The sequence below is a fragment of the Ictalurus punctatus genome, chromosome 3 (assembly GCF_001660625.3).
Source record: "Ictalurus punctatus breed USDA103 chromosome 3, Coco_2.0, whole genome shotgun sequence".
In the NCBI taxonomy this organism is placed as follows: Eukaryota; Metazoa; Chordata; class Actinopteri; order Siluriformes; family Ictaluridae; genus Ictalurus; species Ictalurus punctatus.
In genome coordinates, this window is record NC_030418.2 from 11,585,478 (window position 1) to 11,607,179 (window position 21,702).

Below are 21,702 nucleotides of genomic sequence, written 5' to 3' on the forward strand. Positions count from 1 at the left end.
TAAGTATTTGGACGTTTGTTTTTTGTTTAATATCCATCCAGTGAATATATCCACTTGATTTATGTAAAACAGGCTTATTTGTATTTATTAGCATGGAAATTACATAGAATTCAGAGAAATAATAATTTAAAAAAAAAAAAAAAAAAACCTTATGACTTGTTTACTATAACAAGTCTTAGTTACAAAGTCAGGAACATGGAAAAAACCCCACTCATTTTGTAAATAAAAAGGGGAACCACAGAATACCACACAGTTGTAAAAGATTGTTCTCTCCCTGGTTTCTTTTTGAAAAAATAATGTACATGCCTCAAAGTTTCAGTTTATATACAAACCCACATGTTCATATGATTTCATTTCCCTATCCTCGATTTGCATTAAATGCCCTGTTGGCTTCTTCATTTTCAAAAAGTTTTGTACTCAGTTGTATAAGTCATGTCCATAAGTATTTGGTCAGTGACATGATTTTTTGTAATTTTGCCTCTGTACACCACCACAATGGATTTGAAATGCATGAAGCAATCAAGATGTGACTGAAGTGTAGAATTTCGGGTTATTAACAAAAAATATTGCATTAATCGTTTAGGAATTACAGCCATTTTATTTCTTCTAATTTTTTTCTTACATAAGTGTGGCCTATTTCCTCTTTATTTCATGACATTAAGGAGATAAAAGGTCTGGAGTTGATTCAAAACCGTTGAACTTGCATTTGTTCATAGGAACTCGCAATATGTTGTCCATAGAGGTGTTGATGCAAGTGAAGGAGGCCATCATTAGGCTAACAAAAACAAAATGGACCTATCAGAAAGTAGAAACCTTTGGAGTGCCCAAATCAACAATTTGGTACATTCTTAAAAAGAAGGATTGCACTGGTGAGTTCAGTAACACCAAATGCTTGGAAGACCACGGAAGACAACTAAAGTGAAGGATCACAGAATTCTTTCCTTGTTGAAGAAAACCACTTTACCTCTAGTCAAGTCAAGTCATGCCCACTGAAGGAGGTAGGAGTATTATTGTCAAAGTCTACAATCAAGAGACACCTTCATGAATATAAATACAGATGGTTAACCTCAAGATGTAAACCACTGGTAACACTCAAGAACAGAAAAGCCAGGTTAAACATTGCTAGAAAACATCTAAAAAAATAAAAAAGCCTGAACAGTTCTGGAACAAGATTCTTTGGACAGATGAAACCAAGACTAACTTGTACCAGAATTATGGGAAGAGAAGAGTATGGAGAAGGAAATGAAGGGCTCAACACATTATCTGTCAAACACGGTGGAGGAAGTGTTATAGCATGGACATGTATGACTGCCAATGGAACTGGACCACTGGTGTTTATTGATGATGTGACTGCTGATAGAAGTAGCAGGATAAATTCTGAAGTGTTTAGAGCTTTACTTTTTGCTCAGATTCAGTCAAATGCTGCAACACTGATAGGATGGCGCTTCACAGTACAGACATACCACGATAGCACCCCAAGAGCTTCTTAAGGCAAAGAAAGTTTTTAAATAGCCGAGTCAGTCACCAGACCTCAACCCAATTGAGCATGCTTTTCACTTACTGAAAACAAAACTAAAGGCAGACAGATAACTGAAGATGGCTATAGCAAAGGCCTGGCAAAGCATCTCAAGGGAGGAAACTCAGCATTGTTCCACGGGTTTGATGTTTACAGGTTCCAGACTTCAGGTAGTCATTGACTGCAAAGGATCTGCATCCAAGTATTAAAAATAATCCTTAGACTTATTATTGTTAGTTTGTCCAATTACTTTTGAGCCTGTGTAACTTGAGGGACTGTGTAAAAAAACTGTAATTCCTAAAAGACTACATGCAATACTTTTTTTAAACCCCTTGAATTAAAGCTGAAAATTTACACGTCAATCACATCTTGATTGCTTCATTTCAAATCCATTGTAGTAGTTTAGAGGCAAATTTATGAAAGTTATGTCATTGTCCAAATACTTATGGACCTGACTGTATTTCAATCATGGGGTAAACAAGTTAGAAATCTGTATGCTGATGGTGTCTGTGATAGCTTTGCCAATCTGTCATCTACTTATGACCTCCCTGTGACTCATCTCTTTCGTTATTTTCAAATTCGGAATTTCGTTTCTAGATGTTTTCCTAATTTGAACTCTGCGCCTCCCGAACAGGCTTGGGAAAGCTTGTTTTCAAACAATCCACATCAGAGAGGAATGATTTCTAGGATTTATGATTTTATTCTGGCACTAGGTAGTGAGCCGAGCACCAAAATTAAGAATGCGTGGGAAACGGAGTTAGGAGTACTGATAAGTGAAGTGTGTTGGGAACATGCTATAGAGAGGGTACAGTCTACCACTTCTTGTCGAGACTCTCTGTAATATATCTGGATGTAGAGGACAAGTGTGATAAATGCCATGGCTCTCCCTGTCATCTTGGCCATATGTTTTTCTTCTGCCCTGATCTCCATGGTTTTTGGTCTGGTTTCTTTACCGTCATGTCCACTATTCTCAGGGTAGATTTAAAACCTTGCCCATTGATTGCTGTATTTGGGATTCCTGATGCCTCAGTTCCATTTCTCAGTGGGTTTGTTTTCGGTGTTTGTACTTTTTAATTTTGTTAGCAAAAAAAGAAAAAAACTGTGAATGATTGTTGCTATGTGTCAGTCAGTTTGCTTTTCTTCTCAATAAAACTTTATTGGAAAAAAAAATCATGGTGGAAAAAAAACTTGTCAAGAAAAGAAAGTGCACACAAGTAAGCTGTTTCTAGTTTCTGGAAATGCAATTCTCGGTTTCTGTTCTCATTTCCCTTCACTGTTTGTTGTAACTCAGTTAAAAAAAAAAAAAAAAATAGGTTGTGTACCACTACTGTGTGAAGCTTGAACATTAGTCAAGGGCATTATTGTTTGCTTGGCTTAGTAAGGGACTGTGTAGGTCGTGGAAATTGGCTGTTAAATATCTGCTTTGATCCAAGAATATCCACATCTACATCAGGTGTATTATATAGCAATCTATGAATCTCTTTGAATCTCTATGAATCTGGATGGCCTTAGTGGTGCAGCAGGTAGCTGCTCTGTTCAATCTGGTTACTGTGTACATGGAGTTTTGCATGTTGTCCCCATATCCTTGTGGGTTTCCTCGGGGTGCTCTGGTTTCTTTCCAAATATATGCCAGTAGATGGATTGGGTATGTTAAATTGTCCCTAGGGGTGTGTGTGTGTGTGTATGGTATCCTGTGATGGACTGGTGTCTTAGCCATGGTGTATCCCCATCTCATACCCACTGTTATGGAATAAGGTTTCACACTGATTGACCTAGATGGAGTGGTTTCAGAAGCTGAATGAATGAATCCTTTTCCCCCAAACTGTCTCAGCTCAACTGTCCTTTTCAGCAAACTAGAGATCTGTACCTTGCTATAAAACAGAGTTCATGACTAGGTACTATTCTCTTTATGGTAGACATCTGTGTTTACATTCTGTATGACAAAGTCATGAATCATCGACTAGTGTCAGGCCATTTGCCATTGTTGATCTCACCAGGGCATTTTGGTTCTTAGGTGACTTGACGGTTAAGGTTCTTGGTTATTGATCAGAAGGTCATGAGTTCATGAGTGCCAAGCTGCCACTGTTGGGTCCTTGAGCAAGGCCCTTAACCCTCTCTACTCCAGGGGTGCTGTATCATGGCTGACCCTGCACTCTGACCCCAGCTTCCTGACATGCTGGGGTATGCAAAGAAAAGAATTTCACTGTGCTGTAATGTAATTGTGACCAATATAGACTCATTAACAATGTCCCAAATAGTCAGTTTTGACATATCTGATGATTTTGACTTGGATTTTGTTCCCACACTGAAAAACAACAACAAACTTCAGACACAAATGTAACGTCCAGAATTAACTCAAGGTTTTTTTTTCTTACTGCTTTTGTGTATAAACTATTCATTTAATGACACACGGCTTGGTACAAAACACATAACTGTAATTTTCCCCCTTGTAATAAGTCTTAAAAAGCTCTGAATCATGGCTTGTGTCAATGTCCAATAAAATATAATATATACTTTATTCTCTGTAATTATAAAAATTAATAATTTATCTGTGTATGGTGTACTTTGTGTGAGATCTATATTTTTGTTGTTTTCAGGAGATATCATTTTATACTTACAATGCATTGTGCTTAGTTTATAACGTCAAGGCAATTTCCTCCTTATTACATGTTGTGCTGATACAGAAAGCCATTAGAAGACTGAAAACTTGGCAGAAGGCCTCGATAATTATGTATACACTGAAGTCATGTCTCCAAAACAAGTTAATCTGACTGTCAAGTCCAACTGATAGTAGTAGAACAGTTTCAGCCAGTTCTCCTTGATTTATTCCATTATCCTATATTTTTAACAAACATGGGCTTTTAAATGTGGAATAATTATTACTGATATCTGACTCAATAGTTTACATAAAACAAGCTCTTTTGTATTTATTAGCATATTAGCACAGTTCAGAGAAATTAAAGGTAAATCAGTTATTATTACATGTAATTATAACAAGTCTTGACAAAGTGCAACAGTTCACTAAGTTAGGTACAAAAAAAACCCCAACATTACTCATTTTGTAAATAAAATAGTGAACCACAGAATACAACACAGTTGCAAAAGATTTACTCTCCCTGGTTTATGGTTGAAATATTAAAAATGTACAGTACCAAGTCTCAGTTTATATACAAATCCACATTACATATTCATACAATTCATTAACCTATTCCTAACTTGCATTTAATGCCCTTTTGGTTTCTTTATAACAGTCTTGCACTCAATTCTATGTACTCCATGGGGGGAAAAAAAGACAAATCAATCAAGAACAGGTTACACACAAATCAGCTGTTTATAGTTCATGGAAATGAACCATTTGCATTAAGTGGACCTTTTAATCTTGATGAAATCTAATATGAATGAATATGATATGAAGCGGTCATTCCTTAGGATTGACCCAAATACCAGGCTATGACATCTAACAGTGCAAAATGTCTACTCTCGTCCTGGTTTTCTCAGTAGCGAGTGGAGGTGCCGCCTTTCAGATGATCCCAGTTATTGTACAAGGCGTACAGTCCTGATAAAGCAAAGCCGACCACGCCTCCTCGAACTGCTCCACGCAAACCCCCTGCAAAATGCAAAACACAAAATACCCCACTGTATTTGAAGGATCACCCCAGTATTTTAACCATTTTAATAGATGATTATTTCTAACAAGGAGAACTCAATGTCAACGTGAACAGTGTTGATAGACATGCCTCCACCGCTAAAATGTCTAGTCCTTGTTTGCCTCAAATATCCTTAGAAATATACTTCAAACACTATAATCTTCAAAAGAACTATTTAGAAAAACATTTCTGACATTTCATCTTGCTGTTACCTTGACCCTGTTTGGATTAATTCCAAAATCTAATATTCAATCACTCACTTTAGAGATATCATGCTAAGTAGAATTGTGGATGGACGGACACATGGACAACCCGAAAAAACAATGCCTTCACCAACTAGCAATGGAGGCATAAAAATAAAACCAGGCATTGGAAACACAACTAAGAGAGTGAATGGTTTAATACAATTAACCACAAGATTTAACCCAATTATCTTGAGTCAGGTGACAATGTCACAGCTAAAAAGTTAATCAAGGTCTTTTTGGCCATTTACTGACATGTTCATTGGATAGCTGTAGCCTGTCAAATTGACTCAGTGCCTCTATCATCTCGAACACCAGCGTCAGAGGTGCAGGAGAAAGAGTTTAGCTAGCCAGAGTTCTTTACTTACTTAAATGCAGTGGGATAAAGTCTGATAGAGTTCTCAAGTAGCGCTTCATGTGCTCCACACCCACCACTGGGGGAGTCCTGATAACTGTTGGATGACCCAAGAGCTATGTAATGCCTTCAAGCCTCTACTTATTTTATCCCCAATTCTGTGCAGCCATTAGTGGTGGACCTTGAGAGTGCACACCATCAGGTCTACAGGCAAATAAATCAGGCCTACAGCAAATCGTGTCTGCTAACAACAAAGTCAATCTAATATATAATGACTAAAAATGGAATATACATGTTTGGGATTATTTACCAAAAGATACATTTACACTATTGGTGGTCTATTTATTTTGTAAAACTCTTACCATTTGGCAGCAGATCACTGATCTATGTCTACACAGAGGAATGTTAAAGAGGATATAGAACCCCTATTTTTCTTCAATAACCCTTAACAATAAACTGCGTTCTAAACTACAAACAGCGCCCTACATTTCCCCTAAATCTACCTTAAACATAGCATCAAATTTCTTTTAACCAGTAGTCCACCCCCTCCACCAATCCCCCAAAATCCCTCAGTACTAATCAATAGTTCACCACGTCTCCATGCACCTGCACATCTGTTTACTCAGCTGTCATCTGATGTCAAAAACAAAGAAACGTTCCAAGTATGCATCATTCACTCTAAAAGACATTCACCTTGATGATGTTTGTTTTAAATAAATAAAAATAAAAAAAATTTTAAAAATATAAAACCTCTAAGGAGCTTATAAAAAGGGCTTAACAGCTTAACTACTGTACTTTCTAGAAGTTTCCTCCCTTTACTAGGGAAAAAACCAAAAAGAATTCACGCTGTTTTGGATGGCATGTCAGAGCAAAAAGCGAACTTTAACCTGTTTATACAAGTCCACACTTGTGATAAAAGCACAGACTGACTGAGGAAGTTGCTGAGGTCAAAGACAAATCTGCTGCGCTGTTCGTGGCTCTCATCACAGACTTATCCGAATTGGAACTTTGGCCTCTCCTTTCAGCTGACTGGCAAACACTAGCTCCCTGTGCAGGACAGCAGAATTGCTTTCTACCAACTTCTAAGAAGCCCAGCTCCCCTGCAATGAGCTTGGGCTTCACCAACTACAATAAAATATGAATAATAATAACAACAACTCTATTATTAATCATCTCCGCGTTTCATATAAAAATTTATATTTAATTAAATTAAACTCGGACACCTCATCTATCCTATGTGGCAATGCTCTAGAGAAGAGGAATCACTGCTTTCATTCATACTGAACAAAATTCCATTAATAAATAAATAAATAAATAAAAAATAAAAAAACACGTGTGCATGATTAATTTTTTTCCTGAGCTCTTAGTGGTTTTGCATGATACAGATTTGACATTTTTAAATCTGGCAATTCTGACTAGCCAGGAAAAAACTGTACCTATAAGAGCACCCAACAAACTTCCGTCAAACAAACATCCGTGAAGAGCGGCATTAGCTATAATTAGCCAAGATGTGTACTTTACTCACTGTTTAATTATCACCGATAAAAATGGATATTAAAAAGAATTGGCAGAAATGCAGCAAACTACTCGAATCCCATTTTAATCCGGTATCGTTTATTGAACACAAATGCTGTGATTTGTTAGAAAACCGTGGTTCCTCAGCAATAGCTATATGAATTAGAGGCTAGCAGCAGGTGATGATACCTGTGGCAGTTCCCCAGTGGCAGTGTGCATAAACAACTATATTTACACTAAAACTTTTTATCTTTTGCATATCGTCTGTATTTAAAGAGACATGCATGACTGAATAAAAGGAGGTGTAGAAAAGATGTTTGTTTGTGGCATGGATGTTGGTACCAGAACACCTGGTTTGAGTATTTCAACTGGTGATCTCCTGGAAATTTCACACACAAGAGTCTCTAGAATTTACACAGGATGGTGCGACAAACAAAAAAAATGAGTGAGTGACAGTTCTATGGGTGGAAAACACCTTGTTGATAAGAGAGGTCAGAGAAAAATGGGCAGATTGGTTTGAGCTGCCAGGAACTGTACTGTGACTAGATCATCTGTGATGAGATACACACACACACACACACACACACACACACACACACTCATGGATATCAAACAATTACAAACAGGTTTATCAAAGAATATCTTTGTTAAATATAGGTGTGCAACAATTATTGGCACCCCTATGAATTTATATGAGAAAAATATATTTGAAGTATATTCCCATTGAAATTTTACATTTTTGTTAGTACACCTGGTTGACTAGGAACAGGAAATTGTTGTGTCACAGGGGTTTAAATATGAGGTAAAACACAGGCCAAATTCCCTTCATCATTCAACTCCCAAATCATTCATAACAATGGGTAAGATCAAGGAATATTGCTGTGATGTGCAGTAAAAGGTTGTTGAGCTTCACAAAATGGGAAGTGGCTATAAGAATATAGCAAAAGCATTGAAAATGCCCATTTCCACCATCAGGGAATTAGGAACAAGTTCCAGACAACTGGAAATGTTATGAATCAACCTGGAATTGGACGTGTCTATATTGTCTCAACGCACTGTGTAGAGGATTATTTGAGTGGCCAAAAAATCTACAAGGATCACAGCTGGAGAATTGCAGAACTTAGTTGCGTCTTGGGGTCAGAAAGTCTCCAAAACTACAATCCGAAGTCACCTACATCACCACAAATTATTTGGAAGGGTTTCAAGAAAAAAGCCTCTATCATCATCCAAATACAAACTCAAGTGTCTTCAGTGTGCCAGACACTACTGGAATTTCAAATGGGATCGGGTTCTATGGTCAGATGAAACCAAAATAGAGCTTTTTAGCAATAAACTCCAGAGTTGGTTTTGGCACACACAGAGAGGTAAGGTAAAGTAAAAGGAAAACTAAGGAAATAAGGAAAAGTACCTCATGTCCACGGTTAATTATGGTGGGGGCTCTTTAATGTTTTTCAGATGTTTTTCTGCCAGAGGACCTTGACATTTTGTTAGGATACATGGCATCATGGACTATCAAATATCAACTGATATTAAATGAAAACCTGACTGCCTCTGCCAGAAAGCTTAAAATGGGCCGTGGTTGGATCATCCAGCAGGACAATGATCATGCATCAAAATAAACACAAAAATGGTTTAATGACCACAAAATCAAGGTCCTGCCATGGCCATCCCAGTCCCCAACTTGAAACCAAAAATAAGAACAAAGTATTGACTAAAAAGGTGCCGATAATTGTTCCACATCAATATTTAACAAATATTATTTTTGATAAACCTGTATTTTTTTTTTTTGCAGTTGTTTGAGATCCATGAGAGCAGTGTATTTTGAGATTTTTTTAAACAAAAGATCAAACTTTTGTTTTTGACAATTTTTCACAGCCTTCTTTGCTCATATTTACAAAGGGTGCCAATATTATTGGAGGATACTGTGTGTATATACATAATTTTAAACAACTTACAGCATGGCACTTGAACCCACCCATTTTCAAGCAATCAAAAATATTGGAACATGTGACTGACAGGTGTATCTTGTTGCCCAAGTGTCCCCCGTTAGATTGATTGTTTAAACAATTAATAGCTCTGAATGTCTATTCTTGGATTGAACACTGGGGTTTGTCTGTGAAGACTGCATTTGTTGTTAAAAAGGATAAACCAACATGAAAACAAGAGAGTATGTGGGAGAAAAGCAAGCCATTTTGAAGCTGTGAAAAGAGGGGAGATTGATCAGAGCCATTGCACAAGTATTAGGCATAGCCAATACTTATGGAACAGGCTCCCTAATCTTTATTGATGATGTAACTCATGATAGCAGCAGAATGATTTCAGAAGGTTACAGAAACATTGTCTGCCAAATTACATCCAATCTTATTGGAAAGAACTTCATCATGTAACAGGATAGCGAGCCAAAACACACTGCCAACACAACAGAGGACTTAATCAAGGGAAAAAGTTGAAGGTTTTAGACTGGCCAAGTCAATGACCAGAACTTAACCCAGTTGAGCAGCATTTCACCTCCTGAAGAGACTGAAGGAAGAAATCCCCTAAAACCAATAACAACTGAAAGAAGCTGAAGTACAAGCCTGGAAAAGCATTGCAAAGGAGTGGGCCACTGACTTGATGCAGGCAAGGGATATGCAACCAAATATGACCCGTTATATACGTTAAGATGATCTGTTCCAATACTTTTGCTCACCAAAAAATTGGCTGCTCTGACACCAAAGGTGCCATGTTCCAAGTGGTGTAACACATCTAGATGTAAATATCAAAAACATTAAAAGGTGAAATTCTGATCTATAGTCCCATATTCATAATTTGATCTTAAACCCAAATGACTTCAGTACATAGCAAAAACAAAATAATTGAATTTCAAAACAACATACAAATTGAAGAAGGGACTGATATCACAAAAGTGAGTACACCCCTCACATTTTTGTAAATATTTGATTATATCTTTTCATGTGACAACACTGAAGAAATGACACTTTGCTACAATGTAAAGTAGTGAGTGTACAGCTTGTGTAACAGTGTAAATTTACTGCCCCCTCAAAATAACACCACACAGCCATTAATGTCTAAACCGCTGGTAACAAAAGTGAGTACACCCCTAAGTGAAAATGTCAAAATTGGGCCCAATTAGCCATTTTCCTTCCCCTGTGTCATGTGACTTGTTAGTGTTACAATGTCTCAGGTGTGAATGGGGAGCAGGTGTGTTAAATTTGGTGTCATCGCTCTCCCACTCCCTCATACTGGTCACTGGAAGTTCAACATGGCACCTCATTGCAAAGAACTCTCTGAGGATCTGAAAAAAAAAATTGTTGCTCTACATAAAGATGGCCTAGGCTATAAGAAGATTGCCAAGACCCTGACACTGAGCTGCAGCATGGTGGCGAAGACCATACAGCGGTTTAACAGGACAGGTTCCACTCAGAACAGGCCTCACCATGGTCGACCAAAGAAGTTGAGTGCATGTGCTCTCAATCATATCCAGAGGGTGTCTTTGGGAAACAGACGTATGAGTGCTGCCAGCATTGCTGCAGAGGTTGAAGGGTGGGGGGGTCAGCCTGTCAGTGCTCAGACCATACGCCGTACACTGCATCAAATTGGTCTGCATGGCTGTCGTCCCAGAAGGAAGCCTCTTCTAAAGATGCATGATCCCCTCCCTTCGGAGACTGGGTGGCAGGGCAGTATTCCAGCATGATAATGACCCCAAACACACCTCCAAGACGACCACTGCCTTGCCAAAGAAGCTGAGGGTGAAGGTGATGGACTGGCCAAGCATGTCTCCAGACCTAAACCCTATTGAGCATCTGTGGGGCATCTTCAAACGGAAGGTGGAGGAGCACAAGGTCTCTAACATCCACCAGCTCCGTGATGTCGTCATGGAGGAGTGGAAGAGGACTCCAGTGGCAACCTGTGAAGCTCTGGTGAACTCCATGCCCAAGAGGGTTAAGGCAGTGCTGGAAAATAATGGTGGCCACACAAAATATTGACACTTTGGGCCCAATTTGGACATTTTCACTTAGGGGTGTACTCACTTTTGTTGCCAGCAGTTTAGACATTAATGGTTGTGTGTTGTTATTTTGAGGGGACAGCAAATTTACACTGTTATACAAGCTGTACACTCACTACTTTACATTGTAGCAAAGTGTCATTTCTTCAGTGTTGTCACATGAAAAGATAAAGTCAAATATTTACAAAAATGTGAGGGGTGTACTCACTTTTGTGATGTACTGTGTTTGTGTAATTATATATATATATATATATATATATATATATATATATATATATATATATATATATAGAGAGAGAGAGAGAGAGAGAGAGAGAGAGAGAGAGACAGTCAGCTGTGCTGTTCCAGACGATACTTTCTCAGGTGAACTTCAAGTGTAGCTGGGACGATTTTAGCACATGTTTTGGCTTAGTGTTTCCCCTTAGCAGTGTAATTTCAAGTGATCTCACGAAATCCCCAAGTATTTCCCCCTATTAACAATATGAGCCCTCTATGACTGTATGACATAGCAAATATTATTCTTCATGCCAGCTTCCTCAAATCTACATCCGCTTGTTTATCCATGAAAGTGAATCAACAAAAATACCACAGCTTTTGTGGCAGTTTTTTCAATACATGTGTGAAACACTTATTTTCCTCCTCAGAAAAACATATCCCAGTTCAGGTGTGCAGCATATCAAGGAGATTATTAACACCAGGGAAATGCTTATCAATTACTCATACACAACTACACAAGACCTCACTGTTTCAGCACTAAAGCACAGCTTACATCATTGCTGTGTACCACCTTTTTTATCCTTGGTCTTGTTCGATTCTGCATTCTTCCTGGCAGGAAATAGTTGGGACAGTATGGAAAATGCAAAAAAACAAAAACAAAGAATCATTTGAAAATTCAATTCACCCTGTACTACACTGAAAACACATTACACATTATTAACACAGTATTTGATGTTTTACTTTGTGAATTTAATTTATTTTTGAAAATATACACTCATTTCTGATGACTGCGATACACTCCAAAAAAGTTGGGACAGATGACTGTTTACCCTTGTGTAACGTCACCTTTTCTTTTAATAACACTTATTAAGTGTTTGGACACTGAAGACACCAGTTGGTTAGCAAGCGGAATTTTCCCTTATTCATCCATTATGCATTTTTTCAGCTGTCGTGCCCTTATTTTGCACTTCCACACATGCACCACACACTCTCAATTGGAGACAGGTCAGGACTGTAGGCAGGCCATGCTAGCACCCGCACTCGCTGCTTACGCAACCATGCGCTTGTAATCCGGGCAGAATGTGGTTTGGCGTTGTCCTGCTCTGGATAGCAGCATATGTAGCTCCAAAATGTGTACACATTTTTCTGAATTAATGGTGCCCTCACAGATGTGCAAGTTACCCATGACATGGGCACGGACACACCCACATACCATGACAGATGCTGGCTTTTGGACCTGATGCTGATAACAGCTTGGATGGTCTTTTTCCTCTTTGGCCTGGAGAACATGACGACTGTTTTTTCCAAAAACTATTTGAAATGTTGACTCATCGGACCACAAAACACGATTCCACTGTGCTACTGTCCATCTCAGATGAGAGCGAGCCCAGAGAAGTCAGTGGCATTTCAGGACAGTGATGTATGGCTTCTGCTTTGCATAGTAAAGCCTTAACTTGCATCTGTGGATTTAGCGGCGAATGGTGTTGACTAACAAAGGTTTACCAAAGTATTCCCGAGCCTATGTCAGGATATCCATTACAGACTCCTGACGGTTTTTAAGACGGTGATGTCTAAGGGATCAGAGATATTAGTTTTCGGCCTTGCCCTTTACGCACAGAGATTTGACCAGATTTCTTTAATCGTTTAATTATACTGTGCACTATAGAAGGTGAAATGCCCAAAATCCTATGGATTTGTCTTTGGGAAATGTTGTTCTGAAAGTGTTGGATTATTCGCTGACGCATCTGTTGGCAGATTGGCGAGCCTCGACCCATCCTTGATCTAGAAGGATTAAGCCTTTTTTGCAGGCTCCTTATAAACTATGATTAGACCATTGCCTCACCTGTTTCACATCACCTACTTATTTCAACTTGTCAAATCACTAATAGTCCTAAATTGCCCCTATCCCGAAATTTTTTGGAATGTGTTGCTTGCATCAATTAAAAAAAAATTTACCTTCAAAAAAAACTATGCAGTTGATTAGGTAAAACATCAAATACCTTGTCTTTATACGTTATAAGTCAAAGTACATTTACAATCACTACTGTTTGTTTTTATTACCATTTTCCATACTGTCCCAACTTTTTCGGAATTCGGAACTTTTTTCCTTACCTGGGGATTTGTAGAGAACACCAGTCATTGTGCCAGCAGCCATGGTGTTGAGATCATCCTCTGCTCCTCTAGTTTTTTCGATGATCACACCAAATACACTGTATAATAGAGCTGTGCATGTACATACAAACACACATTATGTTAGTTTTGCTCTGGAAACAAGATACAAATGATTAATTTAGTTATTATTCCAAATATTTCATGATATTTGCTTTTGTACAGGGCAACATTATGCAGTACCAAAACAGAGAGAAAAAGGATGGTCATTAGATAAATGTATGATGAATCATGAGATGAACCACATGAACCAAAACAAAAAACAAAACAACAAAAAAAGGAAGGACAGAAAAAACATAACTACATTAACATGGGGAAGGAGAACCTTAGTTACCCAGGGTGTAAAACAGCCATTATAGACCTCACTTAACACAGTTAACATTTTTTCCCATTTATCTTTAATCTGATCGACATCAGAACTTTTCCTGTTAAATACAGTGGACATAAAAGTTCACACATCCCTGTAAAAACTGCACATTTTTGTGATGTAAAAAATTAAACCAAGATAAATGATCATATCTTTTTCCACTTTTAACCTGATATAGTTAGCAACAAAATTCCCCATGCAGCTAGGTAGCTGGATTGGCTACTCTAAACTGTGCCTAGGTGTGAATGTGTGTACGCATGGTGCGCTAACACAGATACTAAAGAAGAGGAAGAAGAAGAAGAAGAGGAATATATAAACAGCATATGGACAGTAACTTAAGCACTCACCCACTGAGCCCAGAGTGTTCGCCCATGTAGCTCCCTGACGGGTCACCAGGTTTAGTATTCTACAGGAGAAAGTAAGGGATATATCTGTTCATCAGACATGCAGATGTAAAAATGAACACAAGATAAGCAGTAATAAGAGTCAAATGAAGTCCCAAATGACCTGTGTGAATATTAGGGACATGCTTGGGTTTTGTTTTATACAGTATCATATTACACTAAACTGAGAGGACTGTTTATTCAATTCTACATAAACATGTAGGAACTTTTACATTTTGCGGGAACTGCTCAGATCTTTAAAGTGTACATTTCAATCACATTTCAATGTCTCTACCATCCCAATATTTTCTCTGATTAGACTGTGTGTGCGTGTGTGCGTGTGTGTGTGTGTGTGTGAGTGTGAGAGCAGCAGGACAGGCAGACTTTGGCCCACCTCGTGCAGGCACATGACTGCATGTAATCAGATTTTTATATCACTTCCACTCAATTGTTCTGCTCTTTGAGAGGATAATCACTGACTGCACACACAGCTGTGTTAGAGCAGCTTTTCAAACAGATGTTCAAATGCCAGACACGTACCGTTCTACCTCATTGCATAACTGTAGTCCATGTGGTCAATAAAAGTTACTGTGAAACATACTTACACTAGGGATGGAAAATGATTTTTAGATGCATCTTTCTCTCTTAAATTAAAATATATATATATATATATATATATATATATATATATATATATATATATTTTATTGAACATTTCTGCTGAACATTTCTGCTGAACATACACGTTTTTATGAATATGTGTGAAAAATATACACCAACATGACGTGGCGAGAAATTACATTTCCTATTTGTCTGGATTTTCTTGATTAATAGATACTTTTGAATGTAAGGTCAGAGTTTTTGACTCCAATTCAACTGGATTTTATTTATGTAGTGCTTTTAACAATGGACATCATCACAAAGCAGCTTTGAAGAAATATAGTTTGATTTGAGACGCAGCCCAGGACAGTCACGAGTCCTGGGTCCTTAGTCACGAGGGCGGTGGAAAGTTTTAATAGAGAAAGAGCTCATTAGTGTGTTTAACATCACTGTGCATAAAATCGGCAAACGTTTTACAGTGCAACTTGGAAACCTGATGGACAGGGTCGTTTCGGCTCAGACACGCCATCTAGTGAATGTTGCTTTTAAATCTTATATATATATATATATATATATATATATATATATGTAACAAACAGTGAGCAGACCCTCTAGGTAGGTGCCCTTAGAACCTTGTACAAAACCTGTATTTCCAGTTCGGTTCAAATCATATGACCAATCATGAATTACACCTATGCAAGTAAACCGGCTCCGCCTCCTTAGAATTGATTGATGTTTGGTGGGCATATTGTTTATAAATGTCAATGGGTTTTCGATAATTATAGAGATTCACACTCTACTGAGTAGTTCGATATCGATATTGTGAAGACTGTCCAAAGTTTGTAAAAGTAGGTTTCACATATGTGAATTATCAAAAAATTTGGGTGGGTGTAGCTAAGTGGTCCCAAAGTTTATGTTCTATAGATTCAGCAATGGAATGAAGGTTTTGAAAAAGCTATTTCTTTCTACACTTTATTTTCCAAGAGATATGCTTGTTTTTTGTCTCGAGTTTGAGTGAGTTTGCATCAGTTAACAATGGGTCACTACCTGAAATTGCCAATTAAGTCTCATGATGATAGCTCAATGTTAATCCTGTTAAATGCCTGCTGAAAGCTTATTGGCTTATAGCAGCCATATTTTTTTAATTAGCATTAGAAGCAGTGAAGGCACAAATTTGTTGGTAAATCATTGAGTGCACAAGCTATTGTCAACCAATTTGACCCTAAAATAAAATCAAATCACACCTTCAAATCCATAAAATTAGAATCAGATAAAATATAATCAAATCATATAATAATCAAAATACAATCATTATAATCAAGATTGGGTGCCAGTGATTAGACCCTGCTTAGTGAGTGCAGGTGGAACCTGTCTTATTTATACCCCTCTCATATCTACTGTACTAAAGCAATTAATTGGCTTCTGAGGACAAGGGTGAAATTACTTTTACCACAGAAGAATATCACATCTGTTAATATTTCTGTTGAATAAATGATTGAAAAAGCTCATTTTCCTTGTGGCTTTGTTCAAATATCTCAACTTTATTAATAGACACTGTGTCAAAGATGATCCAATGTTTGCTTGTCCAAATATGTCAAAAAAGCCAACAATTTCCATGGGGTGTACTTATTTTTTTCACATGACTCACATGCTTTAAATTACTTCAAGATTTATCTGTTTCTATACTTTTGCTTACCTACAATTTGGGTGGTCTGATACAAAAGGTTCTATGTTTCATGTTGTTTAACACGTCTAGATGTAAATACCAGGAAATAAAAGCTGAAATCCTAAACTCTCGTCTCATATCCATCTTTTGATCTCAAACCCAAATCTTTGTTGTATAGCACAATCAAATGAATTGTTCAAAGTTTTGGATGGGACTGTAAATCAGTAATGCAGCCCCTGATCTTCTGTGTGTGTGTGTGTGTGTGTGTGTGTGTGTGTGTGTGTGTGTGTGTGTGTGTGTGTGTGCGCGCGCGCGCGTGTGTGTGTGTGTGAGAGAGTCAGTGAGTGAGAGAGATGATCTGCCCCAATAGTTCCAGGTTATCTGTCAACCTGTTAAGGTGCTAATTTAAATTAGATGCTGATTTGCTAGATAATGCTAGGGAAGCTGTTGAGAATGTGGGTATGGGACAAGTCGTTTTTAAGACAGTGACTGTACTAGAATCCGAAAAAAGGCTACAAAATGAAATGTCTGAAATGGATCAGAGAAAGCATCTAAATTACAAGCCATGGGTCACTAGGGTCATTGTAATTAATAAATTTGTTAAAAGTAATGTGTGGCATTCTTCCATGGTCCAAAATATCAAACCCAAAGTAAATACTGACCTCTACTGGTGGGATATAATAAAGCTGTATATTATTAAAAGAACAATCCAGAGAGTAAGTGCAGTGTATTTGTGCAGTTGCCACATAGTACACAATGAAGGGGATGTGATGAAGGACTTTTTTTCTTAAGTCATCTAAATCTAAGCAAAGGCAATGCTTAGTCTGTTCAACGAATCAAAGTTGACTATTGAAGTATGCTTTATAAGATGCTTTGATTATAAGCATCTGCTATGTCACTAAATATAAATGTAAATATTAATGAGCAAATGTTTGCTCAAGAGAAAGCTTGAGAAGCTGAAAGTAATTTAGGATTTATGTCTATCAGAAAGTGAATTATTTAAAACAATCCCTTTTTACAGGAAATAATGCATAGTTAAATAGTACTCACTGTACATTACGAGGTTTAGACCAGGCCATATTCCTAGTTTCAGTCAGTCCCAGTCGTAATCCATTGATGGCTCCAAAGAGTGCACCTGAGTGTCAAACAGCTCATATCACATTTCTTTCAGCACCAGTAAATAAGCAAAGTAAGGAGGCTGAATTAGCCAACCAGAGCCCTTCATGTACCTGGTCATCTCTTTCTAATATATGTATGATGCTGATCCTTCACTAGAACTGTTGATAATCTAATTTTACTCAAAACTTAGCAATTTACTGCATTTCATTATTATAGGCTACGGTTATGTCTAGAAATTGTGTACACTTGTAAATCTGTTTAACATTATTGCCTCTCAATAGTAACTGAGGCATTTGAAACCCAGTTGTTTTTTTTTACTATATTTATACCATTCGCATTTCTATTTATTTTTTTTTCTACTTATTCTCTATTTGATATGTGGGAAATTCCGTTGTTACACCTGAGAGCGAAAAGTATGTATTTAACTCTCTAACGCATCACCGCTCAGGACCTTCTCCTTACAGTACGCAAACACTCAGAACCAGAACGACATAATGAAGACCTAGGAAGAGTAAAAGAAAAATGTAAAGAAAGCCTACCTGTCATACAGCATGAGCCAATGGTGAAGAAAGCCAACTCAAAGCGTCCTCTTGTCTTGTTGGCACCAGTGGGCAAAATGAACTCATCTGCATCCTGGAGAGCATTTATGTTTGTAAAAACATGTTATTGTGTTCAGCTCCCCAGAAGACATATTGGTATAATGAATGTTGTCATTTCTGGGCCCCTAGAAACACAGGGGTCTTAATATCTCACCTGAATAAGATATTTGGGGTCAACATTGAGATAAGGTGACAGAGGGCTCATACCAGACACTGTAAAAAGAGCACCATGGATTATTCTGCAGTGCGCCTTGTCATCCATCCATCCAGGAAGTTCATCAATAGACCTTCAGTAAGCGATCAGTGTCACGGTGGATCCGGAGCCAATCCCAGGAACACTGGTCATGGGGTGGCAATAGACCCTGGATGAAATGCTAGTCCATCACAGAATGCACCATGCCTCTGTCCAGTATTTGAGAGAGGGTTTGTGTAGGTTTCAATGCTACAAAGTGTTATAGCCTTTGTAGGCTATTTGGCACAAATTCTAAATGCCAAGACATTGTCAAACTTTCTTGTAGAACTACACCATGTTTTCTGTTTGTCCAAGCTTTACCGTAACCACCGCAACCTGTAATGTTCATTTTCTAGCTGAACACAAACTGGACTGGGAGCCAGGTGTAATTGTGTAGCATTAGTGAGCAGGTAATCATGTAAAGCCCATACAAGTCACATGCCAATACAGTGGCTAACATTTAAGTCAATCGTAAGGATTTTTACTGCAGGCTTGGTATTCACACAAAGCACTTTATCGTATACAAATTCCTAAAAGTACAAAAGAGTGTTTTAGCACATGTTATCTTGTCCGCTTTTGATAGACAACTCAAGCATACAGAAGCCATTATTTAAAAATCAGCATATTTAAAGCTGGGCAGCACAGTGGAACAGCAGATAGTGTTGGCACCTCACAGTACACCTTGTGTATTATGTCGTTTGTGTGTGTTCTCTCCATGTCTATGTGGCTTTCCTCAGGGTTCTCCAATTTCCTGTCAGCTCCCCAAAACATGCCTGTAGGTGGACTGATGACTCTAATTTTCTTCGAGGTCTGAATACCCCTCATATCTAGTGTACTAAAGCAATAAATTAGCTTCTGAGGCCAAGGGTATAATTACTTTTGCCACAGAATATCACATCCATTGGTATTTCTGTCGAATAAATGATTGAAAAAAATAATTTTCCTTGTGGGTTTCTTTAAATATCTCAACTTTATTAATAGGCACTGTGTCAAAGATGATCCAATGAACGCTTGTCCATAAGTAAAAAACAAAACAAAACAAAAAAACAAACAAAAAAAGCCAACAATTTCCATGGGGTGTACTTATTTTTTCACACAACTCATATACTTTAATTTACTTCAAGATGTATCTGTTCCTATATTTTTGATCACCTACAAATTGGGTGGTCTGATACAAAAAGGTTCTATGCTTTATGTTGTTCTACACGTCTACACTTTATTTTCCAAGAGATATGCTTGTTTTTTGTGTCGAGTTTGAGTGAGTTTGCATCAGTTATCAATGGGTCACTACCTGAACTTGCCAATTAAGTCTCATGACCATAGCTCAATGTTAACCCTGATAAAAAGCTGAAAGCTTATTGGCTTATAGCAGCCATATTTTTTTAAATTAGCAGTAGAAGCAGTGAAGGCACAAATTTTAAATAAACTTTTATACCAAATGCTTGTGATGCTGTAAATGTAAACATTGTAAAGTGTTGCTTTGAATTCCTATTTGTGTTTAATAAACCTGTTTTCACAGTTTGGTGTTACAAATGAAGAAGTGTAAGTAATAGCATTTTAATACTAGTGATAGTGAACAATGGCAACAAATCTCACAATCACTGCAGCGACCCTAAATGTGTAAATAATTCAAGCAAACATCTAAACTTGGTTGGTGTCCTGTAGCCTATATATATATTTTTAATCATACATCTAGTGTTTTGAATAACATGGGTTACCAATGGGGGGGTGGGGCGGGGGGGGGGTTGTTATGAATCCAGACCTGACAGTGAGTGTGTGAACAATGCTGCTTGTGTTACCACTGCTTCTGTGTGCAAGTATAAACCAGACTCCTTTGCTTCTTTTCAGGCCATATCACACTACCCCACTGTGGATTCCCCCCCCACACTTCCCTAACACAGCAAATGAGTTGTTCTGATAGTTTTGGAGGGGACTGTAAATCAATGCATCCCCTGATCTTCTGCGTGTCTGTCTCAGTGGGGGGTGGGGGCGACTGGCTTCTCATCCAGCGTGTACTCCTGCCAATTGTTCATGGGACATGCTCTGAATTCACCACATTCCTGACCAGGATAAAACATATCCTAAAAATGAATGAATGAATGAAATAATAAAAAATTATTATAATCTAATGAAATCCTGAATGACTCTGCAACAAAACAGTGACTCTGTGAAACATTTAACTTTAGATTGGTCACTGAAAATATAAATATACCCAAAGGTGCTCCGGAAATTACTATCTCAGACACTCTACCAGGCTTGTTCTACTTACGAGGCACACCGGAGAGCTCTGAATTTGAATAAACCGGACCTGTAGATCTGAATAAACTGCCAAAGCCTCCTCCTCCTCCTCCTCCTCCTCCTGAGCCCGGGTTAGAAGATCCTTCAGACTCCGTATCCATCTCCCCTCTGTTATTGCTCCCCCTGTAATCAGACCTGACAAAACAAACGTCGTCACCACAGCTGATTTAGATGAAGTCACATGCCAAAGCAAGAGCGCAGTACTTCCTTTCCTTTCTTACGTGTGCAGCGTCGCGCTTTTGAAGAATACGCACAATAACAAATAGCACCGCTCAGGGTTCTTCTTTTTCTTTTCTATATCTAACAAGTTTCAAATGAGCAATGTACACAATCACCTAGCGCAGCCTTCCAGACCTCACCGCTGCCAATCCCCTCGTTTGCCGTAAAGTAATCTAGGGTCCCACAATATTGTTATCAAACCGGAAATAACGTTGCTTCCAACATAAGCACGTGAATTAAATTATTGGCGCATATTAATTAAACGCAGATTAACACGCATATTATATATATATATATATATATATATATATATATATATATATATATATATATATATATATCTACGCGTGCACTGGAACTATTTGGAGAGGAGTTTCGTGCGACGTTTACTGTCCTTACGACATTACCTTTACGACAGCAAGTTCATTTTCTGGCCAGATCACTAGACAAACCGCAGACGGATTTCCGCAGACACGGCAGGTAAATCGTCGCGCGTTGCAGCCGATGCCCATTTGACTAAGATCAGCGACGTAACGCAAAAAAAAAAACAACG

At 38.0% G+C, this 21,702-nt stretch overlaps 1 protein-coding gene across 10 annotated transcripts; it reads right to left on the reverse strand.

Annotated features, from left to right (window-relative positions):
• Positions 1–487: 487 nt before the first annotated feature.
• On the reverse strand, positions 488–21,645 carry timm23b (translocase of inner mitochondrial membrane 23 homolog b (yeast)). Of its 10 annotated transcripts, none has more exons than XM_017463836.3 (9): positions 21,557–21,645; positions 20,902–21,065; positions 18,555–18,613; positions 18,341–18,434; positions 17,733–17,817; positions 14,381–14,439; positions 13,610–13,720; positions 12,051–12,106; positions 488–5,123 (listed from the first exon to the last, which is right to left on the reverse strand). In XM_017463836.3, the coding sequence occupies exons 2-9, from the start codon at positions 21,029–21,031 to the stop codon at positions 5,037–5,039; spliced, it is 681 nt and encodes a 226-aa protein (XP_017319325.1). In that variant the 5' UTR covers positions 21,032–21,065; positions 21,557–21,645; the 3' UTR covers positions 488–5,036. The 10 variants fall into 10 exon arrangements, with proteins under 10 accessions (XP_017319325.1, XP_017319323.1, XP_017319327.1 ...); XM_017463834.3 differs by lacking the exon at positions 21,557–21,645 and adding an exon at positions 21,266–21,409; XM_017463838.3 differs by lacking the exon at positions 21,557–21,645 and adding an exon at positions 21,152–21,398 and having other exon boundaries at positions 20,941–21,065.
• Between the last annotated feature and the right edge of the window lie 57 nt (positions 21,646–21,702).